Source organism: Epinephelus lanceolatus, chromosome 3 (assembly GCF_041903045.1).
Source record: "Epinephelus lanceolatus isolate andai-2023 chromosome 3, ASM4190304v1, whole genome shotgun sequence".
In the NCBI taxonomy this organism is placed as follows: Eukaryota; Metazoa; Chordata; class Actinopteri; order Perciformes; family Serranidae; genus Epinephelus; species Epinephelus lanceolatus.
The window spans coordinates 8,546,157-8,567,127 of record NC_135736.1 but is presented as its reverse complement, the minus strand read 5'-3'; the positions used below and the strand labels follow the sequence as shown (position 1 = coordinate 8,567,127).

General features: G+C 40.9%; 1 protein-coding gene across 1 annotated transcript; it reads left to right on the top strand.

Moving 5' to 3' along the window:
• Positions 1–351: 351 nt before the first annotated feature.
• On the top strand, positions 352–20,333 carry wdr19 (WD repeat domain 19). The gene is made up of 36 exons (XM_033623165.2): positions 352–474; positions 1,870–1,961; positions 2,062–2,127; positions 2,252–2,377; positions 2,552–2,667; positions 2,776–2,891; positions 6,653–6,733; positions 7,026–7,138; positions 7,237–7,410; positions 7,500–7,570; positions 7,666–7,838; positions 8,708–8,828; positions 8,926–9,032; positions 9,136–9,252; positions 9,488–9,643; positions 10,066–10,213; positions 10,520–10,733; positions 11,761–11,920; positions 12,066–12,176; positions 13,130–13,239; positions 13,366–13,423; positions 13,920–14,066; positions 14,285–14,367; positions 14,460–14,543; positions 14,630–14,776; positions 16,229–16,353; positions 16,510–16,619; positions 16,753–16,821; positions 16,928–17,005; positions 17,415–17,511; positions 17,651–17,775; positions 18,780–18,861; positions 18,998–19,148; positions 19,300–19,423; positions 19,531–19,607; positions 20,018–20,333. Exons 1-36 carry the CDS (start codon positions 469–471, stop codon positions 20,130–20,132), a joined length of 4,050 nt encoding a protein of 1,349 aa, XP_033479056.2. The 5' UTR covers positions 352–468; the 3' UTR covers positions 20,133–20,333.
• The last annotated feature ends 638 nt before the right edge of the window (positions 20,334–20,971 follow it).

Genomic DNA, 20,971 nt, shown 5'->3' with positions numbered 1-20,971 from the left:
ATAAGTAATAAAATGTTGCACAAAATAGGAATAAAAACAATCAGTAAAGCTAATTAAAACAGGTAAAAACTAATAAACAAGACCACGTTTTTAAGGAAAAAACTATAAACCCAAGCCTGGATTTCAGTGCTGATAAAAGTGTGCATTTATTATTCATTTGGTTATCTATCTATTTATTTATGTTGTTGATGTTGACATTTAGGTGACTAAAACTACCATAGGAATAGAATATGTTTCTTTAACAAACTACCAAATGTTAAAAATAATGCCGCAAGATCAATCTTATTATATATTCACTTAGCTCTGCTTTGGAGGCACCTCATTGGCTGATGACTGTTGCTATGACATCGCCGTGGCTTCTGCAGACGCTGTAGAGTGAAGCATTGTGGGATATATACAACAGTTGTGTCGAAGATGCTTTGAACAGAAAATATCTGTTTAAAGTTTAAATCATTAGACATCGTCAGAATGAAGGTTGGTGTCCAGCGAATTAATTTGAAATGGCAGCATTACCTTTGGTTTTACGCTTTCAGTGTTGAGTTTTATCACATGAACGGGCTTCAGCCAGCTAGCAAGCCTAGCTAACGTTACTTGCTAACAGTAGCGTCAGTTAGGCAACTCCTGGAAACCAAGCTAATGTTATCGTTTTACACTGGGTAACGTAAGTTTGTTAGCCTTATCAGCTACCTTGTTAGCTTCAGCTGTGATAATGTTAACTAACGAATTGCGTTTCTTGCTGTAACCTACTGTTGAAGGCAGTTTTTCGAAATGTCATGGTAAGCTCTACGTTAGTTAAAACCATGCATTGTAATGTGTTGTTCGGCTCCTAACGGCCACAGTTATCCAAGCAGTGTGTCGAAGTGGAAGCCTACATTATTCACACAACTAAGATAATGTTTGCTGTGGGAGGTGACTGTCATTTGTCCGTGTAACGTTTTAAACAAATGATATTTTAGCGTTTTTGGTCAAATATGTTTAATGAATTCCAGTTCATAAATTACTCTAAAATTACATGGATTTAAACCAAGTGGATTATCATATGTTTGTAACGCTGTATTTCATTGAAAACAGCAGAAAACATAGATATGTGGGAGGTGCTGCTATCGCTGACAGCAAATGTTCTATACATACACTTTTATAGTTATGCTTTTAACAAAACACATTTGTTTAAACTTGAGTTATCTTTGAGCGCCAAGGCTTATTAGTAGTCATTAAAGAAAGTGGGAAAAGGTTTGGACACAAAGCTCAGGCAGACCAACTGTATGTTAAAGGGTCACTCCAGCGATATAGATTAGACTCCAAAAATGCTGGACCCTACTTCACACAATTCAATCTTTCATCAGATCTTGCCCACATCTTTCAAACTCCACGCCCCTAGTTTGTAATGCAGGCTTTCTGTTAAAAAAATGTTTAATCTCCAAGCCCAAACACAGATAGCTCAATGATGTCTCTTGAGTAATTTTCTTGCCAAAGCTCCTCCTGAGCCACAGAAGATGATAAACAACTGCCGTCACCTGCTCCTCATAACTACTAAATTTAATTTGACGTGTAAAATTGGTGGCGTGACCCAAGAGGCATCAAAACTTGAATTAGGTAATTTTCAGTTAGTTCCGTTTATGCGTTCACTCGTGCCTACACCTTCATTTCCTACATTTCCAAATCTGGTATAACATTGCTTCTGGTTTGTCAAAAACACTGAAATAGTGTGTTCAAAACGTTTGAAGGTCATGATCATGAGCAGCTGAGTCCAGTATTCAGTCACAGCTAACATTAAGTATCTGTAACATCATTAATGCTTCTTTAATTTCAAGTATTTGTATGTTTTTATCCAAATAAGACACACTTAAAAAGTAATCTTTGTGTCTATAGAGTGTTTTCGTCCTCGCCGACAAAGCCTGGGCTGGTTCCAGTCTTCTGTATAAGTGGCAGAAATCCCTTGGTAATTATATCGCTGTCGCAGGGTGAGTGAAAACCACAGAAAACTGTGTAATAATCTGCTGCTCTTTATACAAGATTTACATCTTGATAACTAAACTGTACATGATATTTTTATTCACACAGACAGGATAACTCAGTCAAAATATTTGATCGACATGGACACAAGTGGGCTGAACTCACCCTCACGGGGTAAGTGGGAGAACATAATTTTTGGCTCTGATTTTGTCTAATCAAAAAGGTTCAAGTGATAACCTAACACTATTGAAAAGAATTTTACAGTCCATTTTCTCTTTTTTTCTCCCACTCCCATTAGACGCTGCGTGGGGATGGACTGGGACAAAGATGGGGACATTTTGGCAGTGATAGCTGCAAAATCCAGCTCCATCTACCTCTGGGATGCTAGCGTCAATAAAACATCCCAAATAGATAGCGGCATGAGGTATGACAACCATGCATCACATTTACAAAGAAGAAGTTGGTGTTGCCATTCATAATTTCAGCCTGTGTTGCTCAAAAAGAGCAGCTGTCTTTTTTTGACAACAGTAGTGATGAAATTATTGATAATCACTCCTAATACTCTGGGTTTGTTTCCTGCTTGCATTTATTTTAACAGGGATCAGATGTCCTTCATCTTGTGGTCAAGGACGGGCCCGCTGTTAGCAGTTGGGACGGTCAAAGGAAATTTGTTGATTTACAATCAGCAGACCTCACGCAAGATCCCTGTCCTGGGTAATACACACACACACAACTGCACAGTTACTTGTTAATTGTATCATAAGTTTTTAGTCACTTCTTTTATTTTGTTTGTCTCTTCCTCTCCCATCACCAACACACCAGGTAAACACACCAAGAAGATCACCTGTGGGTGCTGGAGTACTCAGAATCTACTGGCGCTTGGAAGTGATGACAACACTCTGAGCATCAGCAATCATGAGGGGGACACTGTCAGACAGGTAGTCACACATACACATGAGTGTATAAACACATAGGCAGCACAAATGGTGTACGTTAGCATCAACATGGCCATGAAACTATAAAGTTTACATCAGATTATGGCCATTTCACTGTTTGCATCATCCAGGTGGATTCAGATAAGTACAGCAAACACCTATGCTCAGGTTTCTGGGTCACTCATATATTTTGAGCAACCAGTAGTGTGCAAGAGAGTGTGTATATTATAGAGTGTGTCAACACTTGCCTCAGGGTGTCGGATCAGGACACTATTTTTGAGCTCAGATGAGAGAGCGTAGACAAAAGAGAGATGCAGATTCCAGGTCTGCAGTTTAGACTGTTTACGTAGATGCAGATCAAAGCAGATACAAAATAATAATGTGTGTGAGGTGAGCCTAATGAAAAATTAAATTGCCAAATGCCAAAGGTCCATCACATTTCCCGAGTGGTTCTATAACTATAAGGCACAACAAAAAAATTAGCATTAAAAATAAAAGAGCGAAACCAAGATATGGAAACAAACAGAATACAGTTTGAAGACAGGGCTTCTAATTATTAATGCCAGAGACAGTGTAATATAAACAAAGTGAATACAACTCACATTTTTCTTGGGCACACACAGGAAAATAAATGGTTGTTGTTGTTGTTGACTCCCAGCTGAAACCAAAAAATAAGCAGGTTTTCCTTGACCTGAAGTGCGAACCGTGATGACATTGGTTGGCGTGTCATATTCTGCAGATTTGAAAGAGAGGATGGAGTCATGCACTCAATAGTTTTCTACGTCTTATTATCATCAGGTGTTGGTCCATGCTTGTTTTTCAGATAAAAGAAAAAAATCTGTAATAACAGAACAGAAGCTCACAGGTAATCAGTGTGATCTGCCATCTTGCTACTACTGTTTACTTCTACTTTACTACTGCTCCATTGATAACACATCCTTGATTACAATGGTTCTGCTCAAAACTGGTGGAAATGCGGGCTGGTTCAATAGTTATCACGAAGGTTCCAGGAATTCTGAAAGGAACTGGTTCAAGAACCAGAGCTAATTTGGAGGAAAAGAGGTATTAGTGCATATGCACAGAGCATGATAAAATAGTGTCTACAGAAGAAATAGAACTAGAAATAGAACAAAAGGAAATAAAACACAAAAGTACAAATCAGGCATTTAAAGGGAAAGCTTTCCTATAAGAATATGTTTTAAGCAATGATTTAAAAACGGGTAATGTGCTAGCCAGCCTAATCTCCTCAGACAGAGAATCCAGAGCCTCGGGGCTTTGATGGCAAAAGCCCGGTCACCTTTAGTAACCAATCTTGATCTGGAGACGACTAGTGAGGGTAGGCTTGAGGATCTCAGGTCACGACTTGGAGCATACAGTACAGGCCAAAAGTTTGGACACACCTTCTCATTCAATGCGTTTTCTTTATTTTCATGACTATTTACATTGTAGATTCTCACTGAAGGCATCAAAACTATGAATGAACACATGTGGAGTTATGTACTTAACAAAAAAAGGTGAAATAACTGAAAACATGTTTTATATTCTAGTTTCTTCAAAATAGCCACCCTTTGCTCTGATTACTGCTTTGCACACTCTTGGCATTCTCTCCATGAGCTTCAAGAGGTAGTCACCTGAAATGGTTTTCCAACAGTCTTGAAGGAGTTCCCAGAGGTGTTTAGCACTTGTTGGCCCCTTTGCCTTCACTCTGCGGTCCAGCTCACCCCAAACCATCTCGATTGGGTTCAGGTCCGGTGACTGTGGAGGCCAGGTCATCTGCCGCAGCACTCCATCACTCTCCTTCTTGGTCAAATAGCCCTTACACAGCCTGGAGGTGTGTTTGGGGTCATTGTCCTGTTGAAAAATAAATGATCGTCCAACTAAACGCAAACCGGATGGGATGGCATGTCGCTGCAGGATGCTGTGGTAGCCATGCTGGTTCAGTGTGCCTTCAGTTTTGAATAAATCCCCAACAGTGTCACCAGCAAAACACCCCCACACCATCACACCTCCTCCTCCATGCTTCACAGTGGGAACCAGGCATGTGGAATCCATCCGTTCACCTTTTCTGCGTCTCACAAAGACACGGCGGTTGGAACCAAAGATCTCAAATTTGGATTCATCAGACCAAAGCACAGATTTCCACTGGTCTAATGTCCATTCCTTGTGTTTCTTGGCCCAAACAAATCCCTTCTGCTTGTTGCCTCTCCTTAGCAGTGGTTTCCTAGCAGCTATTTGACCATGAAGGCCTGATTCGCGTAGTCTCCTCTTAACAGTTGTTCTAGAGATGGGTCTGCTGCTAGAACTCTGTGTGGCATTCATCTGGTCTCTGATCTGAGCTGCTGTTAACTTGCGATTTCTGAGGCTGGTGACTCGGATGAACTTATCCTCAGAAGCAGAGGTGACTCTGGTCTTCCTTTCCTGGGTCGGTCCTCATGTGTGCCAGTTTCGTTGTAGCGCTTGATGGTTTTTGCGACTCCACTTGGGGACACATTTAAAGTTTTTGCAATTTTCCGGACTGACTGACCTTCATTTCTTAAAGTAATGATGGCCACTTGTTTTTCTTTAGTTAGCTGATTGGTTCTTGCCATAATATGAATTTTAACAGTTGTCCAATAGGGCTGTCGGCTGTGTATTAACCTGACTTCTGCACAACACAACTGATGGTCCCAACCCCATTGATAAAGCAAGAAATTCCACTAATTAACCCTGATAAGGCACACCTGTGAAGTGGAAACCATTTCAGGTGACTACCTCTTGAAGCTCATGGAGAGAATGCCAAGAGTGTGCAAAGCAGTAATCAGAGCAAAGGGTGGCTATTTTGAAGAAACTAGAATATAAAACATGTTTTCAGTTATTTCACCTTTTTTTGTTAAGTACATAACTCCACATGTGTTCATTCATAGTTTTGATGCCTTCAGTGAGAATCTACAATGTAAATAGTCATGAAAATAAAGAAAACGCATTGAATGAGAAGGTGTGTCCAAACTTTTGGCCTGTACTGTAGGTAATCAGAAGCTCAGTTATATAACTCAGCACTAAACCATGTTGAGCTTTAAAAGTTATTAAAATAATCTTAAAACAAATTCTGAAGTTAACAGGCAACCAGTGGAGGGAGGCGAGATTGGGGTGATGTGTGCCCTACGATTTGTCCCAGTCAAAATACGAGCTGCAGGATTCAGTAATAGTTGAAGCTGAGCTACCGAAGATTTACTGAGGCATGTAAACAGTGCATTACAGTAGTCGAGGCGCGAGAATACAAAAGAATGAATAAGCTTGTCTATGTCAGGAAAAGACAGCTGATTAGATTTTTGATAATATTTCTTAGGTGGAAGTAGCAGGATTTAATGAGATTATTGACACGTGGTTCAAAGTTCAATTGAGAATCAAAAGTGATGCCTAAATTTCTCGCTGTAGATTCTATATTTGTTGCCAGAGGACCAATGAAGGGTGGTAATTTCCTTGCTAGGTGATCGGCCAAATATTATTACTTCTGTCTTGTCTGAGTTTAGCTGCAGAAAATGACATGTCATCCATTTCTTAATAGCAGTGAAGCACTCCATCAAACTGCTCAGACAGCTAACTTTATCTGGTTTAAGGACAGGAAGATTTGGGTGTCATCAGCCTAACAGTAGTAGGATACTTCATTAAAATGACTGATAATGCATCCTAACGGAAGCATATAATGTGGAAACAAAATAGGACCAAAAATAGATAAAAAGGAGATTTAAAAACTGGACCTAGTTTATCTTTCTGCTCTTTTCCAGACAGCACTTCGTGGTGAGCCTGCTGAGATTAATTTTTCAGTGATGAAGACGGATGAAAGGTCTGGGCAAGGAGAGAGCACTGTAAGTTTGTGTGGTGGTGGTGGTGGCGTTCTACAGTTTTCCCACTAACTAACACTTGCAGTATCCATGTAATTTTTACATCACACATTTATTACAACACTCACATTTTAGTGTCTTGAGTTTAAGTGTTTATTTTTGTCATACCAGGCCTAAACATTCACCATTGGCTGTGTACTTTCATTCTGAAAACCTGTTAAATTTTTACACAAATATATAGTTTACATAAATGAGGTAACTGTTTGAAATCTACTTAATGGCATATGTCCACGTTCCTGCAAATATTGACCTTTAGGTAAGTGTGTCTGTGGACAAGAAGATACTGATGCTCTTCAATATCAACGATCCTGATAACCGGATAGAACTGACCTTCCAGCGCCACTATGGGAACATTGTGTCCTACCGCTGGTACTGCACAAGATTACACACTAACAAAACAGTAGCACTGAATCATGGCACTGAGATACTTGTACTAAAGTGAGTTCCCTTCCTCTGTGTTCCTCAAGGTATGGTGATGGGTATATTCTGATTGGCTTCTCCCATGGATACTTTGTGATTATTTCCACTCACATCAGGGAGATCGGCCATGAGCTCTATCAGGCTCGCAACCATAAAGATAGTCTCAACAGTGTGGCTATCTCGCCAGCACTGAACAAGGCTGCATCCTGTGGGGACAACTGGTACATGCATGCTTTCAAAAGAAACAGCACAGCCAATCCTGTTGTTTTATCTAAGTGAAAAAACTAAAGCCTCCTATTTGTTGTTGCAGCATAAAGATCCACGAGTTGTCTGAGCTCAAAGATATCAGCAATGTAGTTGAGCTGGATGATGAGACTAAAGGTGAGACTGTCCTGTTTTTCAGCCATACTCTCAAAAGGCCTTTTTGAATACACCACCCACTTTTCCTTCATCTGCTCCTCATTCTCCTCCTCCAGGTCTGGACCAGTTGAACTGGACAGAAGATGGCCAGCTGTTGGCCGTCTCCACACAGAGGGGCACGCTCCATGTTTTTCTGACCAAGCTGCCCATCCTGGGTGACAGCTATGGTACCCGGCTGGCCTACCTCACCTCCCTGCTGGAGGTCACTGTATCCAACCAGGTGGAGGGGGTAAGGACACACACACACACACACACACACTACAATGTAAACACTATTATTATTGTTGCCTCATAGCAAGAGGGTTCCTGGTTTGAATCCAGGGTGGGGGGTACGAACTCCAGGTTGTGGGAGCCCTTCTGTGCGGAGTTTGCATGTTCTCCCTGTGTCAGCATGGGTTTTCTCTGGGTACTCCAGCTTCCTCCCACAGTCCATAGACATGCAGGCTAGGTTAACTAATGACTCTAAGTTGTCCGTAGGTGTTAATGTGAGTGTGACTGGTTGTCTGTCTCTATGTGTCAGCCCTGTGATAGTCTGGTGACCTGTCCAGGGTGTCAGCTGGGATAGGCTCCAGCCCCCTGCGACCCCTAACAGGAAAAGCAGTTAATGTGTGGTTGGGTTTAGGTACAAAAACCACTTGGTTATGGTTAGGAATAGATCATGTTTGGCTTAAAATACACGCTTTTCGTAGCACTATCCTGGCTGGAAATGCAGCAGTGTCTTGGTAAAAAAAAAAAAAAAGTGAATGCTTTTCGTGACACTATCCCCGGTGGAAAACCAGCGACGGGTTGCTAAAAAACACCCGTTTTGTGAATAAAAACAACTTGAAAAAAAAGTGAGTGTCAAGCCATCCACCATCTCCTGCACCAAGTCAGCTGATATACTATGTCACTTAGAAATGTTGATATGAAATGTACACATGTATATTTATGGTTTGCAGAAATGCCAACGTTTTCTTCTGGCGACTGGGTTGTTAAAAACGACAACATATTTAATTTAATTTATTCAAACATATTTAATTTTTAAACAGACAAACAAATCCAAAAAACAGCTGAGGGTGAACCCCTCTCAATCCCTTTTTGATGCTCTGTGTTTTTCAGGAGAGTCCAGTGGTCATAGAAGTAGAAGTAGAGCCTACTTTCATTGCGATGGGGCCATACCATGTTGCTGTGGGAATGAACAACAGAGCCTGGTTCTACGCCTTGGTAGATCAAAAACCTGGTGTGTGTAATGTATAACCATGAAAACCATGTTATGTTGTTTAATTATATATGGGTGAATCAGTAAGTGTCACTAAAGAGTTATGTTTGTTTCTCAGGTTTTAATAAGTTGAAGGACATTGAGTATTTGGGGACGATAGCCAGCATGTGCCTTAACTCAGACTATGCAGCAGCGCTGTTTGAGGGAAAAGTGCAGCTGCACATGGTGAGTCAGTGCTTTGTTTTTATTTTTATTGACCAATGAATGATGACTGCGCAGGATTCACCGCACTACACCATACAAACTACACATCTGTGTGTGTGTTTAGATTGAAGGCAAAGACCAGGAGGAAAGGAAACAGATGAAATTGTTTCCAGATGATGAGACAAAAGGTCGGATCCTTTGCCACGCACTCACCACTGATTTCCTCTACTACGGCACTGATGTAAGGCTCAGCACATCCTCACCTCAGTCAGTCCAATACGTGCTAGCAGGACATAACAGGAGGACACTATTTAGGCTGTCACATTTTGTTAAGACACTTTCTGTAGCCATATGAATGTAAGCATCTCCTGAAGTCAGTTTTCAGTAAATTTATGTGTTCCAATTTCCTTTCCCTTTATCCCTGTCTCTCTGTTTTCTAATGGATGTTATCATCTCTCTGCCTATCTGTTTGTCAGTCAGGTAATGTGGTGTGTGTTTTGGTGGAGGACTGGGAGACTCTGAGCAGCTACAGCCACTCAGTTGGTGTGAGGAAAGTGTTCCCTGACCTAAACGGCACACGGCTGATTTTCATTGACGACAAGAACAGTGGTTTCCTGCTCTCCACTGCAAATGTACATACGCTACTTGATACATCTATACATGTATACAGCTAAACACACAGTGTAGTGGGCGCTGGTGGTGTTTGCACTTTGAATAAACCTAGTTATTAGATACACAGGGATAAAATATCATGGTAAAACAAGCTACAGGTAATTTCATTATTATATAGTGGTTCTTTTGCTCCCTTTCTTGACTTTTACAGTGTCTTACTTTTTCCTTTACCCTCTCTTCTTTATAAGCATTTGTAGTACATTTGTGGCCTTGTTGTGTAGAGTGAGTTACAGTACATACTTTATATACAGTAATAAAGTTTTGTACAGCACTTATCAAATCTACAGATTACAGAGTGCCTTTCAAGGAAATAGCAGTATGATTTTAAATAACAGATTTCGATTAACAATAGTCTAAATGTGTTTGTGTTTGTCCAATCCAGGTAACAGACTCCTGCTTTGAGCTCCCCAACTTCTCTCCCACCATCACAGGAGTGCTGTGGGACAACTGGCATGCTGACAGAGGAGTGTTTGTGGCTTACGATGATGACAAGGTCTATACCTATGCCCTGCACAAAACCACCATATATGGTAGGGTGATGCCATGCCATCAAATACACATGCACACTTTAACCTCTCTGATGTTTACCTCTAAAATGTTGAACAAGGGAGCACTGGTCCTTGATGTTTCTCTTTCCCGCTGTCTTATTCAGAGGGACTTGCAGTGAGTGTCACATTATATATTTTAATATGCAAATCAAATGATCTAACAGGGCATCCTAAAAGAAATCAAAGTTCTAGTACTCCTTAAATACTCCTGTTACCCTGTGATGTAAATTTACCCGAGAGTTAACAAGAAAAGTTATTTTAAATTTCTCTCTCAATCTGTCTGCCTAGGTCCCCGGGTAGTGTTGGTGGGGAGCACCCCACTCCTCTTTTCCCAGAAGCCTTTGCTCCTGTACAATGGGGAGCTGACATGTCAGACAACAAGTGGCAAGACCAGTGACGTGGCCCTGAGCACACACTCCTTCCTCAAGAGCTCAACTGGCTCGACGACGGACACATCGCCAGAGCTCAGCAAGCAGCTCACCCAGGCACTGATGCTCAAGAGGTCAGCCATGCTGGAGATACTGATGAAGTTTTAAAGTCATGTATCTGTGTTATCCTTCATGTATTTGTCAGGTAGAAATACATTTAGTTGTAAGTACCTATAGTCAGTCCAACCTGTGGCTGCTGTTCTGGGTACATATGGGTACACTGACATTACATATGGACATATGTGCAATATTTATAATTGTTCTTATGATAGATAGAAGCTGATTAATATTCTTCTTTAATATAGTATGTCACAATACAGAATGTAACAGGGAAACTTTTTTTTTTAAATTAACTGTGAGAATAATTCAGAAACATAATGTTCTGAAATGTTCAGATTTACTTACAGATTTTTATAAAATACAAAATCTAATTTTACAATATACACCACTTATATTGCTATATATTGCTCTCCACTAATGGAGACCAGAGTTATTAGAGTATGTGTAACATGGTGGGTTTGACATGTCCAGACAGTATATGAAAAAATCTGCATTAATAAATTAATATGCAATTAATTAGTTTCTCCTGGGCATATTCATAAGATGCCGTGAAACAGGTCATGTTTTTCCAGAGCCCTACTTGTTTTAACCATAAACTGTATATAAATATAGATGACAGGACAGCTCCTCAAAAGTGAATCCAAAACATCTTGATCGCCCCCTGGTGGCTGGCTGCAGTAGAGGTGATAAACCCAGACCCCTCCATGTTAGTGGATGGGACATGGGCCAAATTAAATAATCGAATTACACATTAAATTTTTCCTAAAGATGGTTTCTGTCATTTTAGGTAGTTCTTATGCTGATGTGTATATATATATGTGTTTGTGCTGTGATTATCTGGGATGTTTTGGCTTCATTCTTGTACAGTGGGAGGAGTCGAGGCATGTCGTCCGTCTTTATACATCGTCAGTGGTTTTAATACTGTACAGAAGGGTTGTATGTGTCATCCTCAGTTCCTTTCACACAACACCTTTAACTACAACCACAGTGTGGTGGTTTTCACTTCATACAAAAGACAGAGTGTGTGTGTATCCTGTCCAGGTTCCAAGAAGCCTGGGGTCTGTGTAAGTCTGCAGGCAGTAACACAGACTGGGAAGAGGTAGGAAAAGCCTGTCTGGTCCACATGGAGGTTGAGCTGGCCATACAGGTCTATCGCATGAGCGGCAATGTGGGCATGGTCCTGTCACTGCAGGGTATCCAGGTACAACTCACACACAAATGGCTCATATGTCACACCCTCTCAGTAACACACTGTTTCTGTCTAAGGATTCTGATACCACCATCATTCCTGTCTGCTTGTCTCTCTCTCTCTCTCTCTCTCTCTGTTTCTGTCTCTCTCTGTCCAGGGTACAGATGACATGAATTTAAGGGCAGGACATTTGGCCATGTTTCTAGGTGAATACAACTTGGCCCAGGACCTGTATCTGTCCTCAGGCTGCCCAATCGCTGCCCTGGAGGTAAAAACATACACACAATTTAAGAGTAAACAGTCTGTATGTTCATGTATGTGTGTAAAGCCCAGTTCAGACCAATGATTTGTGACAAGGTGAAACCGTTTTACAACATTGCAGATAAATGTTGCAGCAGTGTGAACTGGTCGGCCTGAGCTCAGCTCAAGCCGGCTGATGGTGTCACCTGCAACTCAGCTGGTCAAATCGCTGGCAGAGATTAGAATGTAAAGCACGTTACCTGTTTCTACTGCCAGTTGGCTTATAGTGAAGTCTGCCAGTCAAGTCAAAATGACCGCAGACAGCATGTTCGCTTGCTGCGGCAGGTGCTTCGTTCCCACCGAGCCCTCTGCTTCTGTCCTCACGGTGTGCAGGTTTTGGACGGTGGGCCACTGCTGCTGCTCGCTGTATGTGCTTATTCAACCTCACACACACACATTCTCATTGACTGATTAATTGGTGCTGGTTATTTATATTATTGTGGCATATTTATTATAAATACAGTCCATCTGATGCTTGTTTTGTTTATATTTTTCAACATTTAATCACTATTACAATTGTAACTGTAGCCAGTATCTCACTATCTTCATTCAGACTTTAAGAAGCTACAAATTCTATTCAGCTACAAAATAAGCCTGAAAAGCTGGAAATCAGAACAGAAGTACAGGGAGTTGTTGCATAGAGTCTTATCTAGTTGCACAGCAGATTTGTAGAACATTGCAGAAGAGCACATTGCAAGTAGTTGCCTGTTTTAACTTGTCTTGTCGCAAATCTTTGGTCTAAACTGGGCTCAAGAGACCAAGGCTGATTGCTTGTGTCTTTTAACATTAACTCCCAACCATTCTGCATAAGCTGTTGTCATTAAGTGTAACACATAACTGTGAAGCTAAAGATTGTTGATATAGGCTTTCATTCATACCACTGTCCTCAGCTCTGTGTGTGTGTGTGTGTGTGTGTTTTAGATGAGGAGAGACCTGTTGCATTGGGACAGTGCTCTTATGTTAGCCAAGAGCTTAGCAGAAGACCAAATTCCCTTTATTTCCAAAGAATACGCTGTCCATCTGGAGTTTATGTGAGTATATATACACACACACACACACACACACACACACACACACACACACACACACACACACACTCCATTTAGTAGACCTGATCTGTCTACACTGTTTCTAAAGTGCTCTCTCTCTCTCTGTAGTGGAGACTATGTGAACGCTCTCGCACACTATGAAAAAGGCATGACCAACAATAATAAAGTAAGTGAAATATATTTGATCTCAACTTCCTGCAGTGTTAACATACCAAAAAAGATGGTGGCCTGCATCCAAATACAATTATTTGTGCTGATGTGGTTCAGTATTAATAAATGTTGTGAGGATACCAAGTTGCTGAAGGACAGGTGGTTGTTGCTACACCACTGATGATATATCATTTCTTTTTATCCATAAAAATCTATTTCGTCTATTATTTTCTTGAATAATCAATGGCATGTCCAGTCCATGTCTAAGGTGTGATGCTCATATCAGAGTCATATTTGCTGCTGCCCTCTGCCACTTTTTTTTTCAAAGAAAACTTAGCAGAAGGTAGATTTACTGTATGTCAGGCTTAGATCAAATACATATTCTCCTTTTAGGATTGGTGGTTTTAATGCATTTAAGGTTCCAGTCTGAGTAAAGGTGATTGTAATGAAATCATTTTAAGTCTCATCTTTCCCCTGCCCTCACCTCCCTCTGTTTCCTTCTTGTTGTGCAGTTCCAGGAGCATGATGAGGCGTGTAAAGCCGGCGTAGCCAGGATGTCCATCAGGATGGGTGACATCAGGAGAGGAGCTGCTCAGGCGATTCAGCACCCAAGCAGAGTCCTAAAGAAGGAGTGTGGAGCCATACTGGAGAGCATGAAGGTAGAGAGTCAGCCCTTTCTCTCTCTTCTTGTAAACTGTATGTTTTGTTGAAATCACCATATTGTTGGTGAGTGGTAGACTACAGTGATCTGATGTGTGTATGTTTTTTATAGTGTGTGTTTCCACAGCTGTGTTGCAAGTATCTGAGCATCAGATAATGTTTTCTGAATGTCTCTTTGTTTATATCTTCTTCTGTGGTTTTCTTCTCTCTCTTACAGCAATTCTCTGAAGCTGCTCAGCTCTATGAGAAAGGACAGTATTATGACAAGGCTGCGTCGGTCTACATTCGTTGCAAGAACTGGTGAGACAAACACCAGCACACACCAACACACTCATGCCTGCAAGTTTCTCTCTTCCATTATATAACTGCACTTAATGTTACTCCACACTCAGGACGAAGGTTGGAGAGCTGCTCCCACACGTCTCCTCTCCAAAGATCCACCTGCAGTACGCCAAGGCCAAGGAGGCGGACGGCAAGTAGGTTCTTAGTATTAATGTCTGTCGCACTGGAGATAATGGTATCATGAAGAAGAAGCAAATGTAACGTGTACTGTGTGCACCAGGTATAAGGACGCTGCACGGGCCTATGAGAGTGCGAAAGACTGGGACAACGTGATACGCGTGCTGCTGGACCACCTGAACAACCCTGAGGAGGCTGTTCGCATCGTCAGGGAGACGCAGAGCATCGACGGAGCAAAGATGGTTGCCAGGTAGGACAGACAACCACGGCCAAATAATTTTGTATTTTGCTTGAGGGGCTTTTCCATTGACATCCCCTAAATGTAGGCCATAACTTATTGTCTCGGCAGAGGTACAGTAGTACTGATAAAATTTGTTTTTATAATTCATAAACTTAAAATCTTTTTATTATTATTTTATTATTACTAAACTCTGGTTTTATTTAGTCTGTTGGCCTCCAGGTAAGGTGATTATGCTTCCACTGATTGTGGCCAAATGAAATAGGATGCTTTGCAAGATGTTTTTACACATGCATCCTGTGCACCTAATCTGATCTTTGGCTCTGTTAATATAAAATAATGTGCTAATACTTTTTTTTTTTTTTTTTTTTTTTTACATACCGCACATTACCATTTCTTTTTGTATTGCCTACCATTTTACCAACACATTGACACAGTAGGCTTGTTAGAGAAGAACCAGGCCTCGCCTAAAAATTTAATCAGATCAGGAGGAAGCAATAGGGGAAGATGAAAAAAGGTGCACCGTTTCCAGCAGCCTTCATATAATATACAAGAAGCAATTTTTTTTCTGAGGAGAAAGGAAGGCATGACCTACCCTACTCTGCTTTATTCTGCCTCTAACTTGCTCACCCTGATATTCTTACCCGAACCAATGTCACTCCTCTTGCCTTAACCTAACCGCCAATCAAATTCAGAATAGGGTGAGTTATTCCTTCACTATCCTAGAAAAAAAATGCATACAGGAAGTCACAGGAATACTTACATTGTGTTAGATCTAAAACATAACACATATAGTCTACAGTCTAGTGTTATTAACTACAATTGCACAGATAATTTGGATTTTCTACAAAATGTGGTGTTTGTGGTCAAAGCTAAGAGCCAATCAGCTTTTTGATCAAGCAACAGCCAGGCCTTTCCTATCATGCACTGGGTCTTGCAGTAGATGGAGAGCAGCTGCAGCACCTGGCTCTAAAAAAACTGTGTCTGCTTCAATCTGAATGCCCTTTTTTTTTTTTTTTTTTTTTTACCAGTTTTTAGTGTTGAGCGACTACTGTTTATTTCCACGACAAAATCATCTCAAGATTATTTCCCAATGTGCTTCAAATTCTTTGTTTTTGTAAGACCAAAAGTCCAGGGGAATGGCAAAATGGCCAACTTGCTATGGGCCAGATGTTTAAAATTTTGTCTGAATTCACAACTAATACTGTGTGTATGCACAAAGACAGAAATATGCATATACATGCCTGTTTTTGTTTTGCATATCTCAGTCATTATGGAGCTGAGTGTACATGCATAAGCCTAGATTCTGCTCCGACATGTCGCTATAAATGGATGTAGCAACACCCTTAAACAACCATTTGCCTATCAATAGTTGTCCCTGCTCAGTATGCCATTGAATATTTCAGAAGGAAGTCTGTCATAAAATAGTCATGGTATAGTACAGTGTGTTTGTGTGTGTTTCAGGTTCTTTCTGGGGCTGAATGACTACAGCTCAGCCATCCACTTCCTGGTGCTGTCACAGTGCAATGATGAAGCTTTCCAACTGGCACAGCAGCACGGACAAATGGAGGTCTATGCAGACATCATCGGTCAGTCTGTGTGTTTATATAGACCATGTGAACAGTTTTCCAGTTTGTGGTAAAATGGGTCTGACTGCAGCATTTGCCAGGCTGTTTTCTAGCACTGCAGTTTCAGTGAAATGGTCTGTAAATTAATTGCATGACTGTGCGGTGTGTGTTTATCAGGTCCTGAGGCGACGCAGGAGGACTACCAGAGCATTGCGCTCTACTTTGAGGGAGAGAAGAAACACCTGCAGGCTGGCAAGTTCTTTCAGAAGTGTGGGCAGTACAGCAGAGTAAGAATGCTCCCTTATTATTCCTTTCTTATTTACACAATCAATAAAATGTTTTAACAATAATTTCTATGTTCTAGCAGTTATTGACTCATCCACCAGGTCAACCAATCAGTCTCTTCTTTCTATCCCTTAGGCCCTGAGGCACTTCCTGAAGTGTCCCAACACTGATGACAACCTGGCTGTCGAGATGGCTATAGAGACGGTGAGAGCTGTGTGTGTAAAACAGAATGTATGCATTATACTATATGATGTGACCACTCAGTTAAGTGATTTTGATGTGTGCTTATGTGGTTGTGTGTGTGTCTCAGGTGGGTCAGGCCAAGGACAGTTCTCTGACCAATCAGCTGATAGATTACCTGATGGGAGAGAGTGATGGTATGCCCAAGGTAATAGATACACTGCAGCCATCTCTCTTGCCTTTGTCTCAGTGGATGTGAGTTTTCTACCAACATGATTTTGTTTGTGACTCACCCACATACCTGGATACCTTTCTCTTCAGTGTAGTCATCACTCATTCTCCCTCTCACTGTTTCTCCTTCTCCTTGTCTGTTGCAAAGCGTCTCCTGGTGGATTTATGTTTTTGCACACAGACACTGTAATTGTTTGAACTGCAGTTGAAAGTAAAACTCATCACCATCAGATGCATATTACACAATGAATATAATGCAAAATGAATGACCGCTGCAGTACTGTTTCATCCTTTGATTTCATGGATGTAAATCTAAGCTTGAGTGGCAGTGAGAGTGACACTAATGACCAAACTGCCAATAGTTGACCTTTCTTTCTTCCTCCCAGGATGCCAAGTACCTGTTCCGTCTGTATATGGCGCTGCAGCAGTACAGGGAGGCTGCTCGCACCGCCATCATCATTGCCAGAGAAGAGCAGTGTGCAGGTACTAACATATTCACACAAACACCGTGTACCAGTTACAACAACCTCAACACAATATACAACCACACTCATACATTTATGTTTATCACGTTTCTTCCCTCTCTCATTTTTTTGTTATATTTTGCATGTTTCTCCCACAGGAAACTACCGTAACGCCCATGATGTCCTGTTCAGCATGTACACAGAGCTGCAGGCCCAGAAGATTAAAATTCCTGCTGAGATGGCCACAAATCTGATGATCCTCCACTCCTACCTTCTGGTCAAAGTCAGTAAACATGTGCAGTCAGTTAGTTCAGGTTTTTCTCTGTTGTCATGGTGAATTACTCTATTCATGGTCAGTTCAGAATGTTTATTAATGGTTTTTTGGCAGGCATTTTATCTGAAATCTGTTAAAGTCTTAATGTCTTACACAAGCAGCAACGCCTGGGGCTAAAAAAATGAAGCCAATGCAGAGGTGCCAGAAACTGCAGTTCCTCTAATGGCCACTTGAGGTTGGCTCCGAGAGTGTGTCAATCCCCATAGATCCCCATGTTAAAATGCCCAACTTTACAGCAGAATTAATCATGTTTACAGCCTGGTACAAAAAAAATATTTTCAGTCTCTAGCTAATTTCGTTATTCATGACAACTGAAGGGGGGTGAATTTTTATATAACTCGCTCGTTTAAATGTTGGGTTAATGTTGTGCGTAATGAAAGGGTGGCCGTTTTGAGTGACAGGTGGGTGCCGTCCATTCACAAGTTGCCATCCATGGCAACAATGTTGGTTAGGTAACTGTGGTAGAACCCCAGATTCACAGACTATAGGCGTAGCCGTAGCTGTCACTATTTCAGCTTTTATTTTTTTTCAGTTTTCAGTTCATGAAAGTTAACTAACGTTTTGGTTCCCCCAAAAAAGTCCTGTTCAATGTTTGGTTGTTCTAAAAAAAAGGATATAGGACTTTTTGGTAAGGATGTTCGGTTTTTCCAGTCAGTACATTTTGTTCGAATAGTTTTAACCCTGTTTTTTTGCTAGTGAAAACTAGCATTAGCATTATCACAGTTAGCCATAGATTTAAATGCACCATGCTAACCAACCCAGCAGCTAGCATTAGGGTTATCTTCACCCTCTCATCCAAATGGTCACCTCAAGTTCCCAAAACCCAAGACAGCATCAGGGTGGTTACATCCATTATTTTATATAGTCTATGCTCTTACATGATAAAGCCTCTCAGTCTTAACATTATAGAAGTGAATGGTGTTCCTGACTTTGTAAATTATGTTATCATATAGATCCACGTAAAGAGGGGGGATCACCTTAAAGGGGCACGCATGCTCATACGTGTCAGCAACAACATCAGCAAGTTTCCTGCACGTGAGTCCACACAGAATTTTCTACTGTCCAGTTCACATTACAGAAAAATCTAAATGAAGCTGAAATGTGACTGGAATTTTAAAAAACTGTCCATCAGATGTATCATCAGTGCGTGTTTGTGTGTTTGTGTATGTAGATGTTGTTCCCATTCTGACGTCAGCAGTTATCGAATGTCACCGTGCCGGACTGAAGAACTCAGCCTTCAGCTTTGCTGCCATGTTGATGAGACAAGAGTACCGAAATGAGATTGACCCAAAGTACAGGAAGAAGATCGAGGCTATGGTTCGGTGAGCAACGAGAATGTCCACACCTCCTGTTTTCTTGGTCATACTCCCTCTCCTGACCTCCATCCTTTTCACACATACCCCACCTCATCTGTTCGACCCCTCCTGCACTACCCTATGCTGCATTTAAATACTTGTCTTTAATTCACCACAGACGTCCCGATACATCAGAGCTGGAGGAGGAAACTACTCCATGTCCCTTCTGTGGCTTTCAGTTGGCACAGGACGAACTGCTGTGCATCTCCTGCAAGAACAACCTGCCCTACTGCATTGCCACGGTACAAACAGAGAATCACTGACTTATTCATACACACACTGAACTACATAGCTTCCCCTGTACTTGTATTTTTATCATTTGATCTCTGTGCCCTTGTGATTTTCTCAGGGTCGTCACATGCTGAAAGAAGACTGGTCTGTGTGTCCTCATTGTGAATTTCCTGCGCTCTATTCACAGTTCATTCTGTAAGTGATGCATCAGCATTTATCCCTTTCTTTAACTGTCCAAATAAGGACATAAGAAAGGTTTAGCTACTGCTCTTGACTCCCTGTAAAAATCACAGCTTGATGTTTTTATACTTCAGGTTTTGTTTGGATAAAACAGACAAAATGTAATGTGTTATTTAGACATGCTGGTAGGCACATTTTGTTACCTTTGGCTGGCACCAGGCTAACTGTGTCCGTGTTTCCAGTCTTTATGCTAAGCTAAGATCTCCTGGCTGATTTACAGACATGAGCTGCATCGATCTTCTAATCTAAATCTCTGCCAGAAAGCCAACAAGTATATTCCCAAAAATGTCAAACTATTCCAGTATAAGCACTGGTGAGTCATTTCTCTTGATATTTGTCACTCTTACAACTGTTTGTGTGTCCAGGTTGCTGGAAACAGAGACGACGTGTCCCATGTGCTGTGAGAATCTGAATGTCCAACAAGTGAAGAAGATCTCTGATTGTTCTGCATACTTGCAGACTGATGAACCAGATCAGTGAACAAACAACCAATCATATGTACATAAATGTTAAGTCATTTTCTATTGGTTCAAATGTATCAAATGTATATTTTGGATGGATTTTATGCAGCTTTCAGTTTTGTATGATGTTAAAGTCACAGTTACTGAATTTCAAAGATGCTCTTTATGCCAACAACCAAAAGACAGTAATCAATTAAAGACTGAAATGATTTAGGTCAAATGTTCTCTATTTATGCTTTTTTTTTTTTTTTTTTTTTTTTAGCTCATATGTTGTCAGATGTTGTTTTTTAAATAACACCATTGTATACAGAGTTGCTTAAGATAATAAAGAGGTCTAAAAAACATTCTTGTCTGTTTTGTTCTGGCTTGGGGGACAAGTTGTGGAGTTTACTTTAGGCTGTGTAGTTTGAGAGCATTATTTATAAACATTTTAGGTTCTGATGAAACATCTGGAGCTTCCATCACATCACAAAATCTTCCTCAGATTCAGTTTGCCCAGTTGTCACAGGAATGTTGATGTTAAAATGTTTTCTTCAGAGAACTCTAAGGTCCTTTTGTCTATGTTGGTTTAAAACTTTTACAATTGAAAGAACATTTTCATGACAACTGGGTAACACCATCTGCTGATGAAGATTATGTAAGACTGAAAGCTACTAAATGGCACTTGGGGTGAGACTGTTGTGTCAACTACAATTTTGCAAAGTCAAGGATGAAGTTTAAAGCTCAAAATTTTAAGTCTTATTTAATATTTTCAGTCTTGTGGAGCAGTACTGACTTAAGAGTGACTTTGGTGAGAGAAAGTACTGAGCCTTGATATCTTAATCCATTAGCTGTTGTTGGCTTCGATCATCCCCCCCC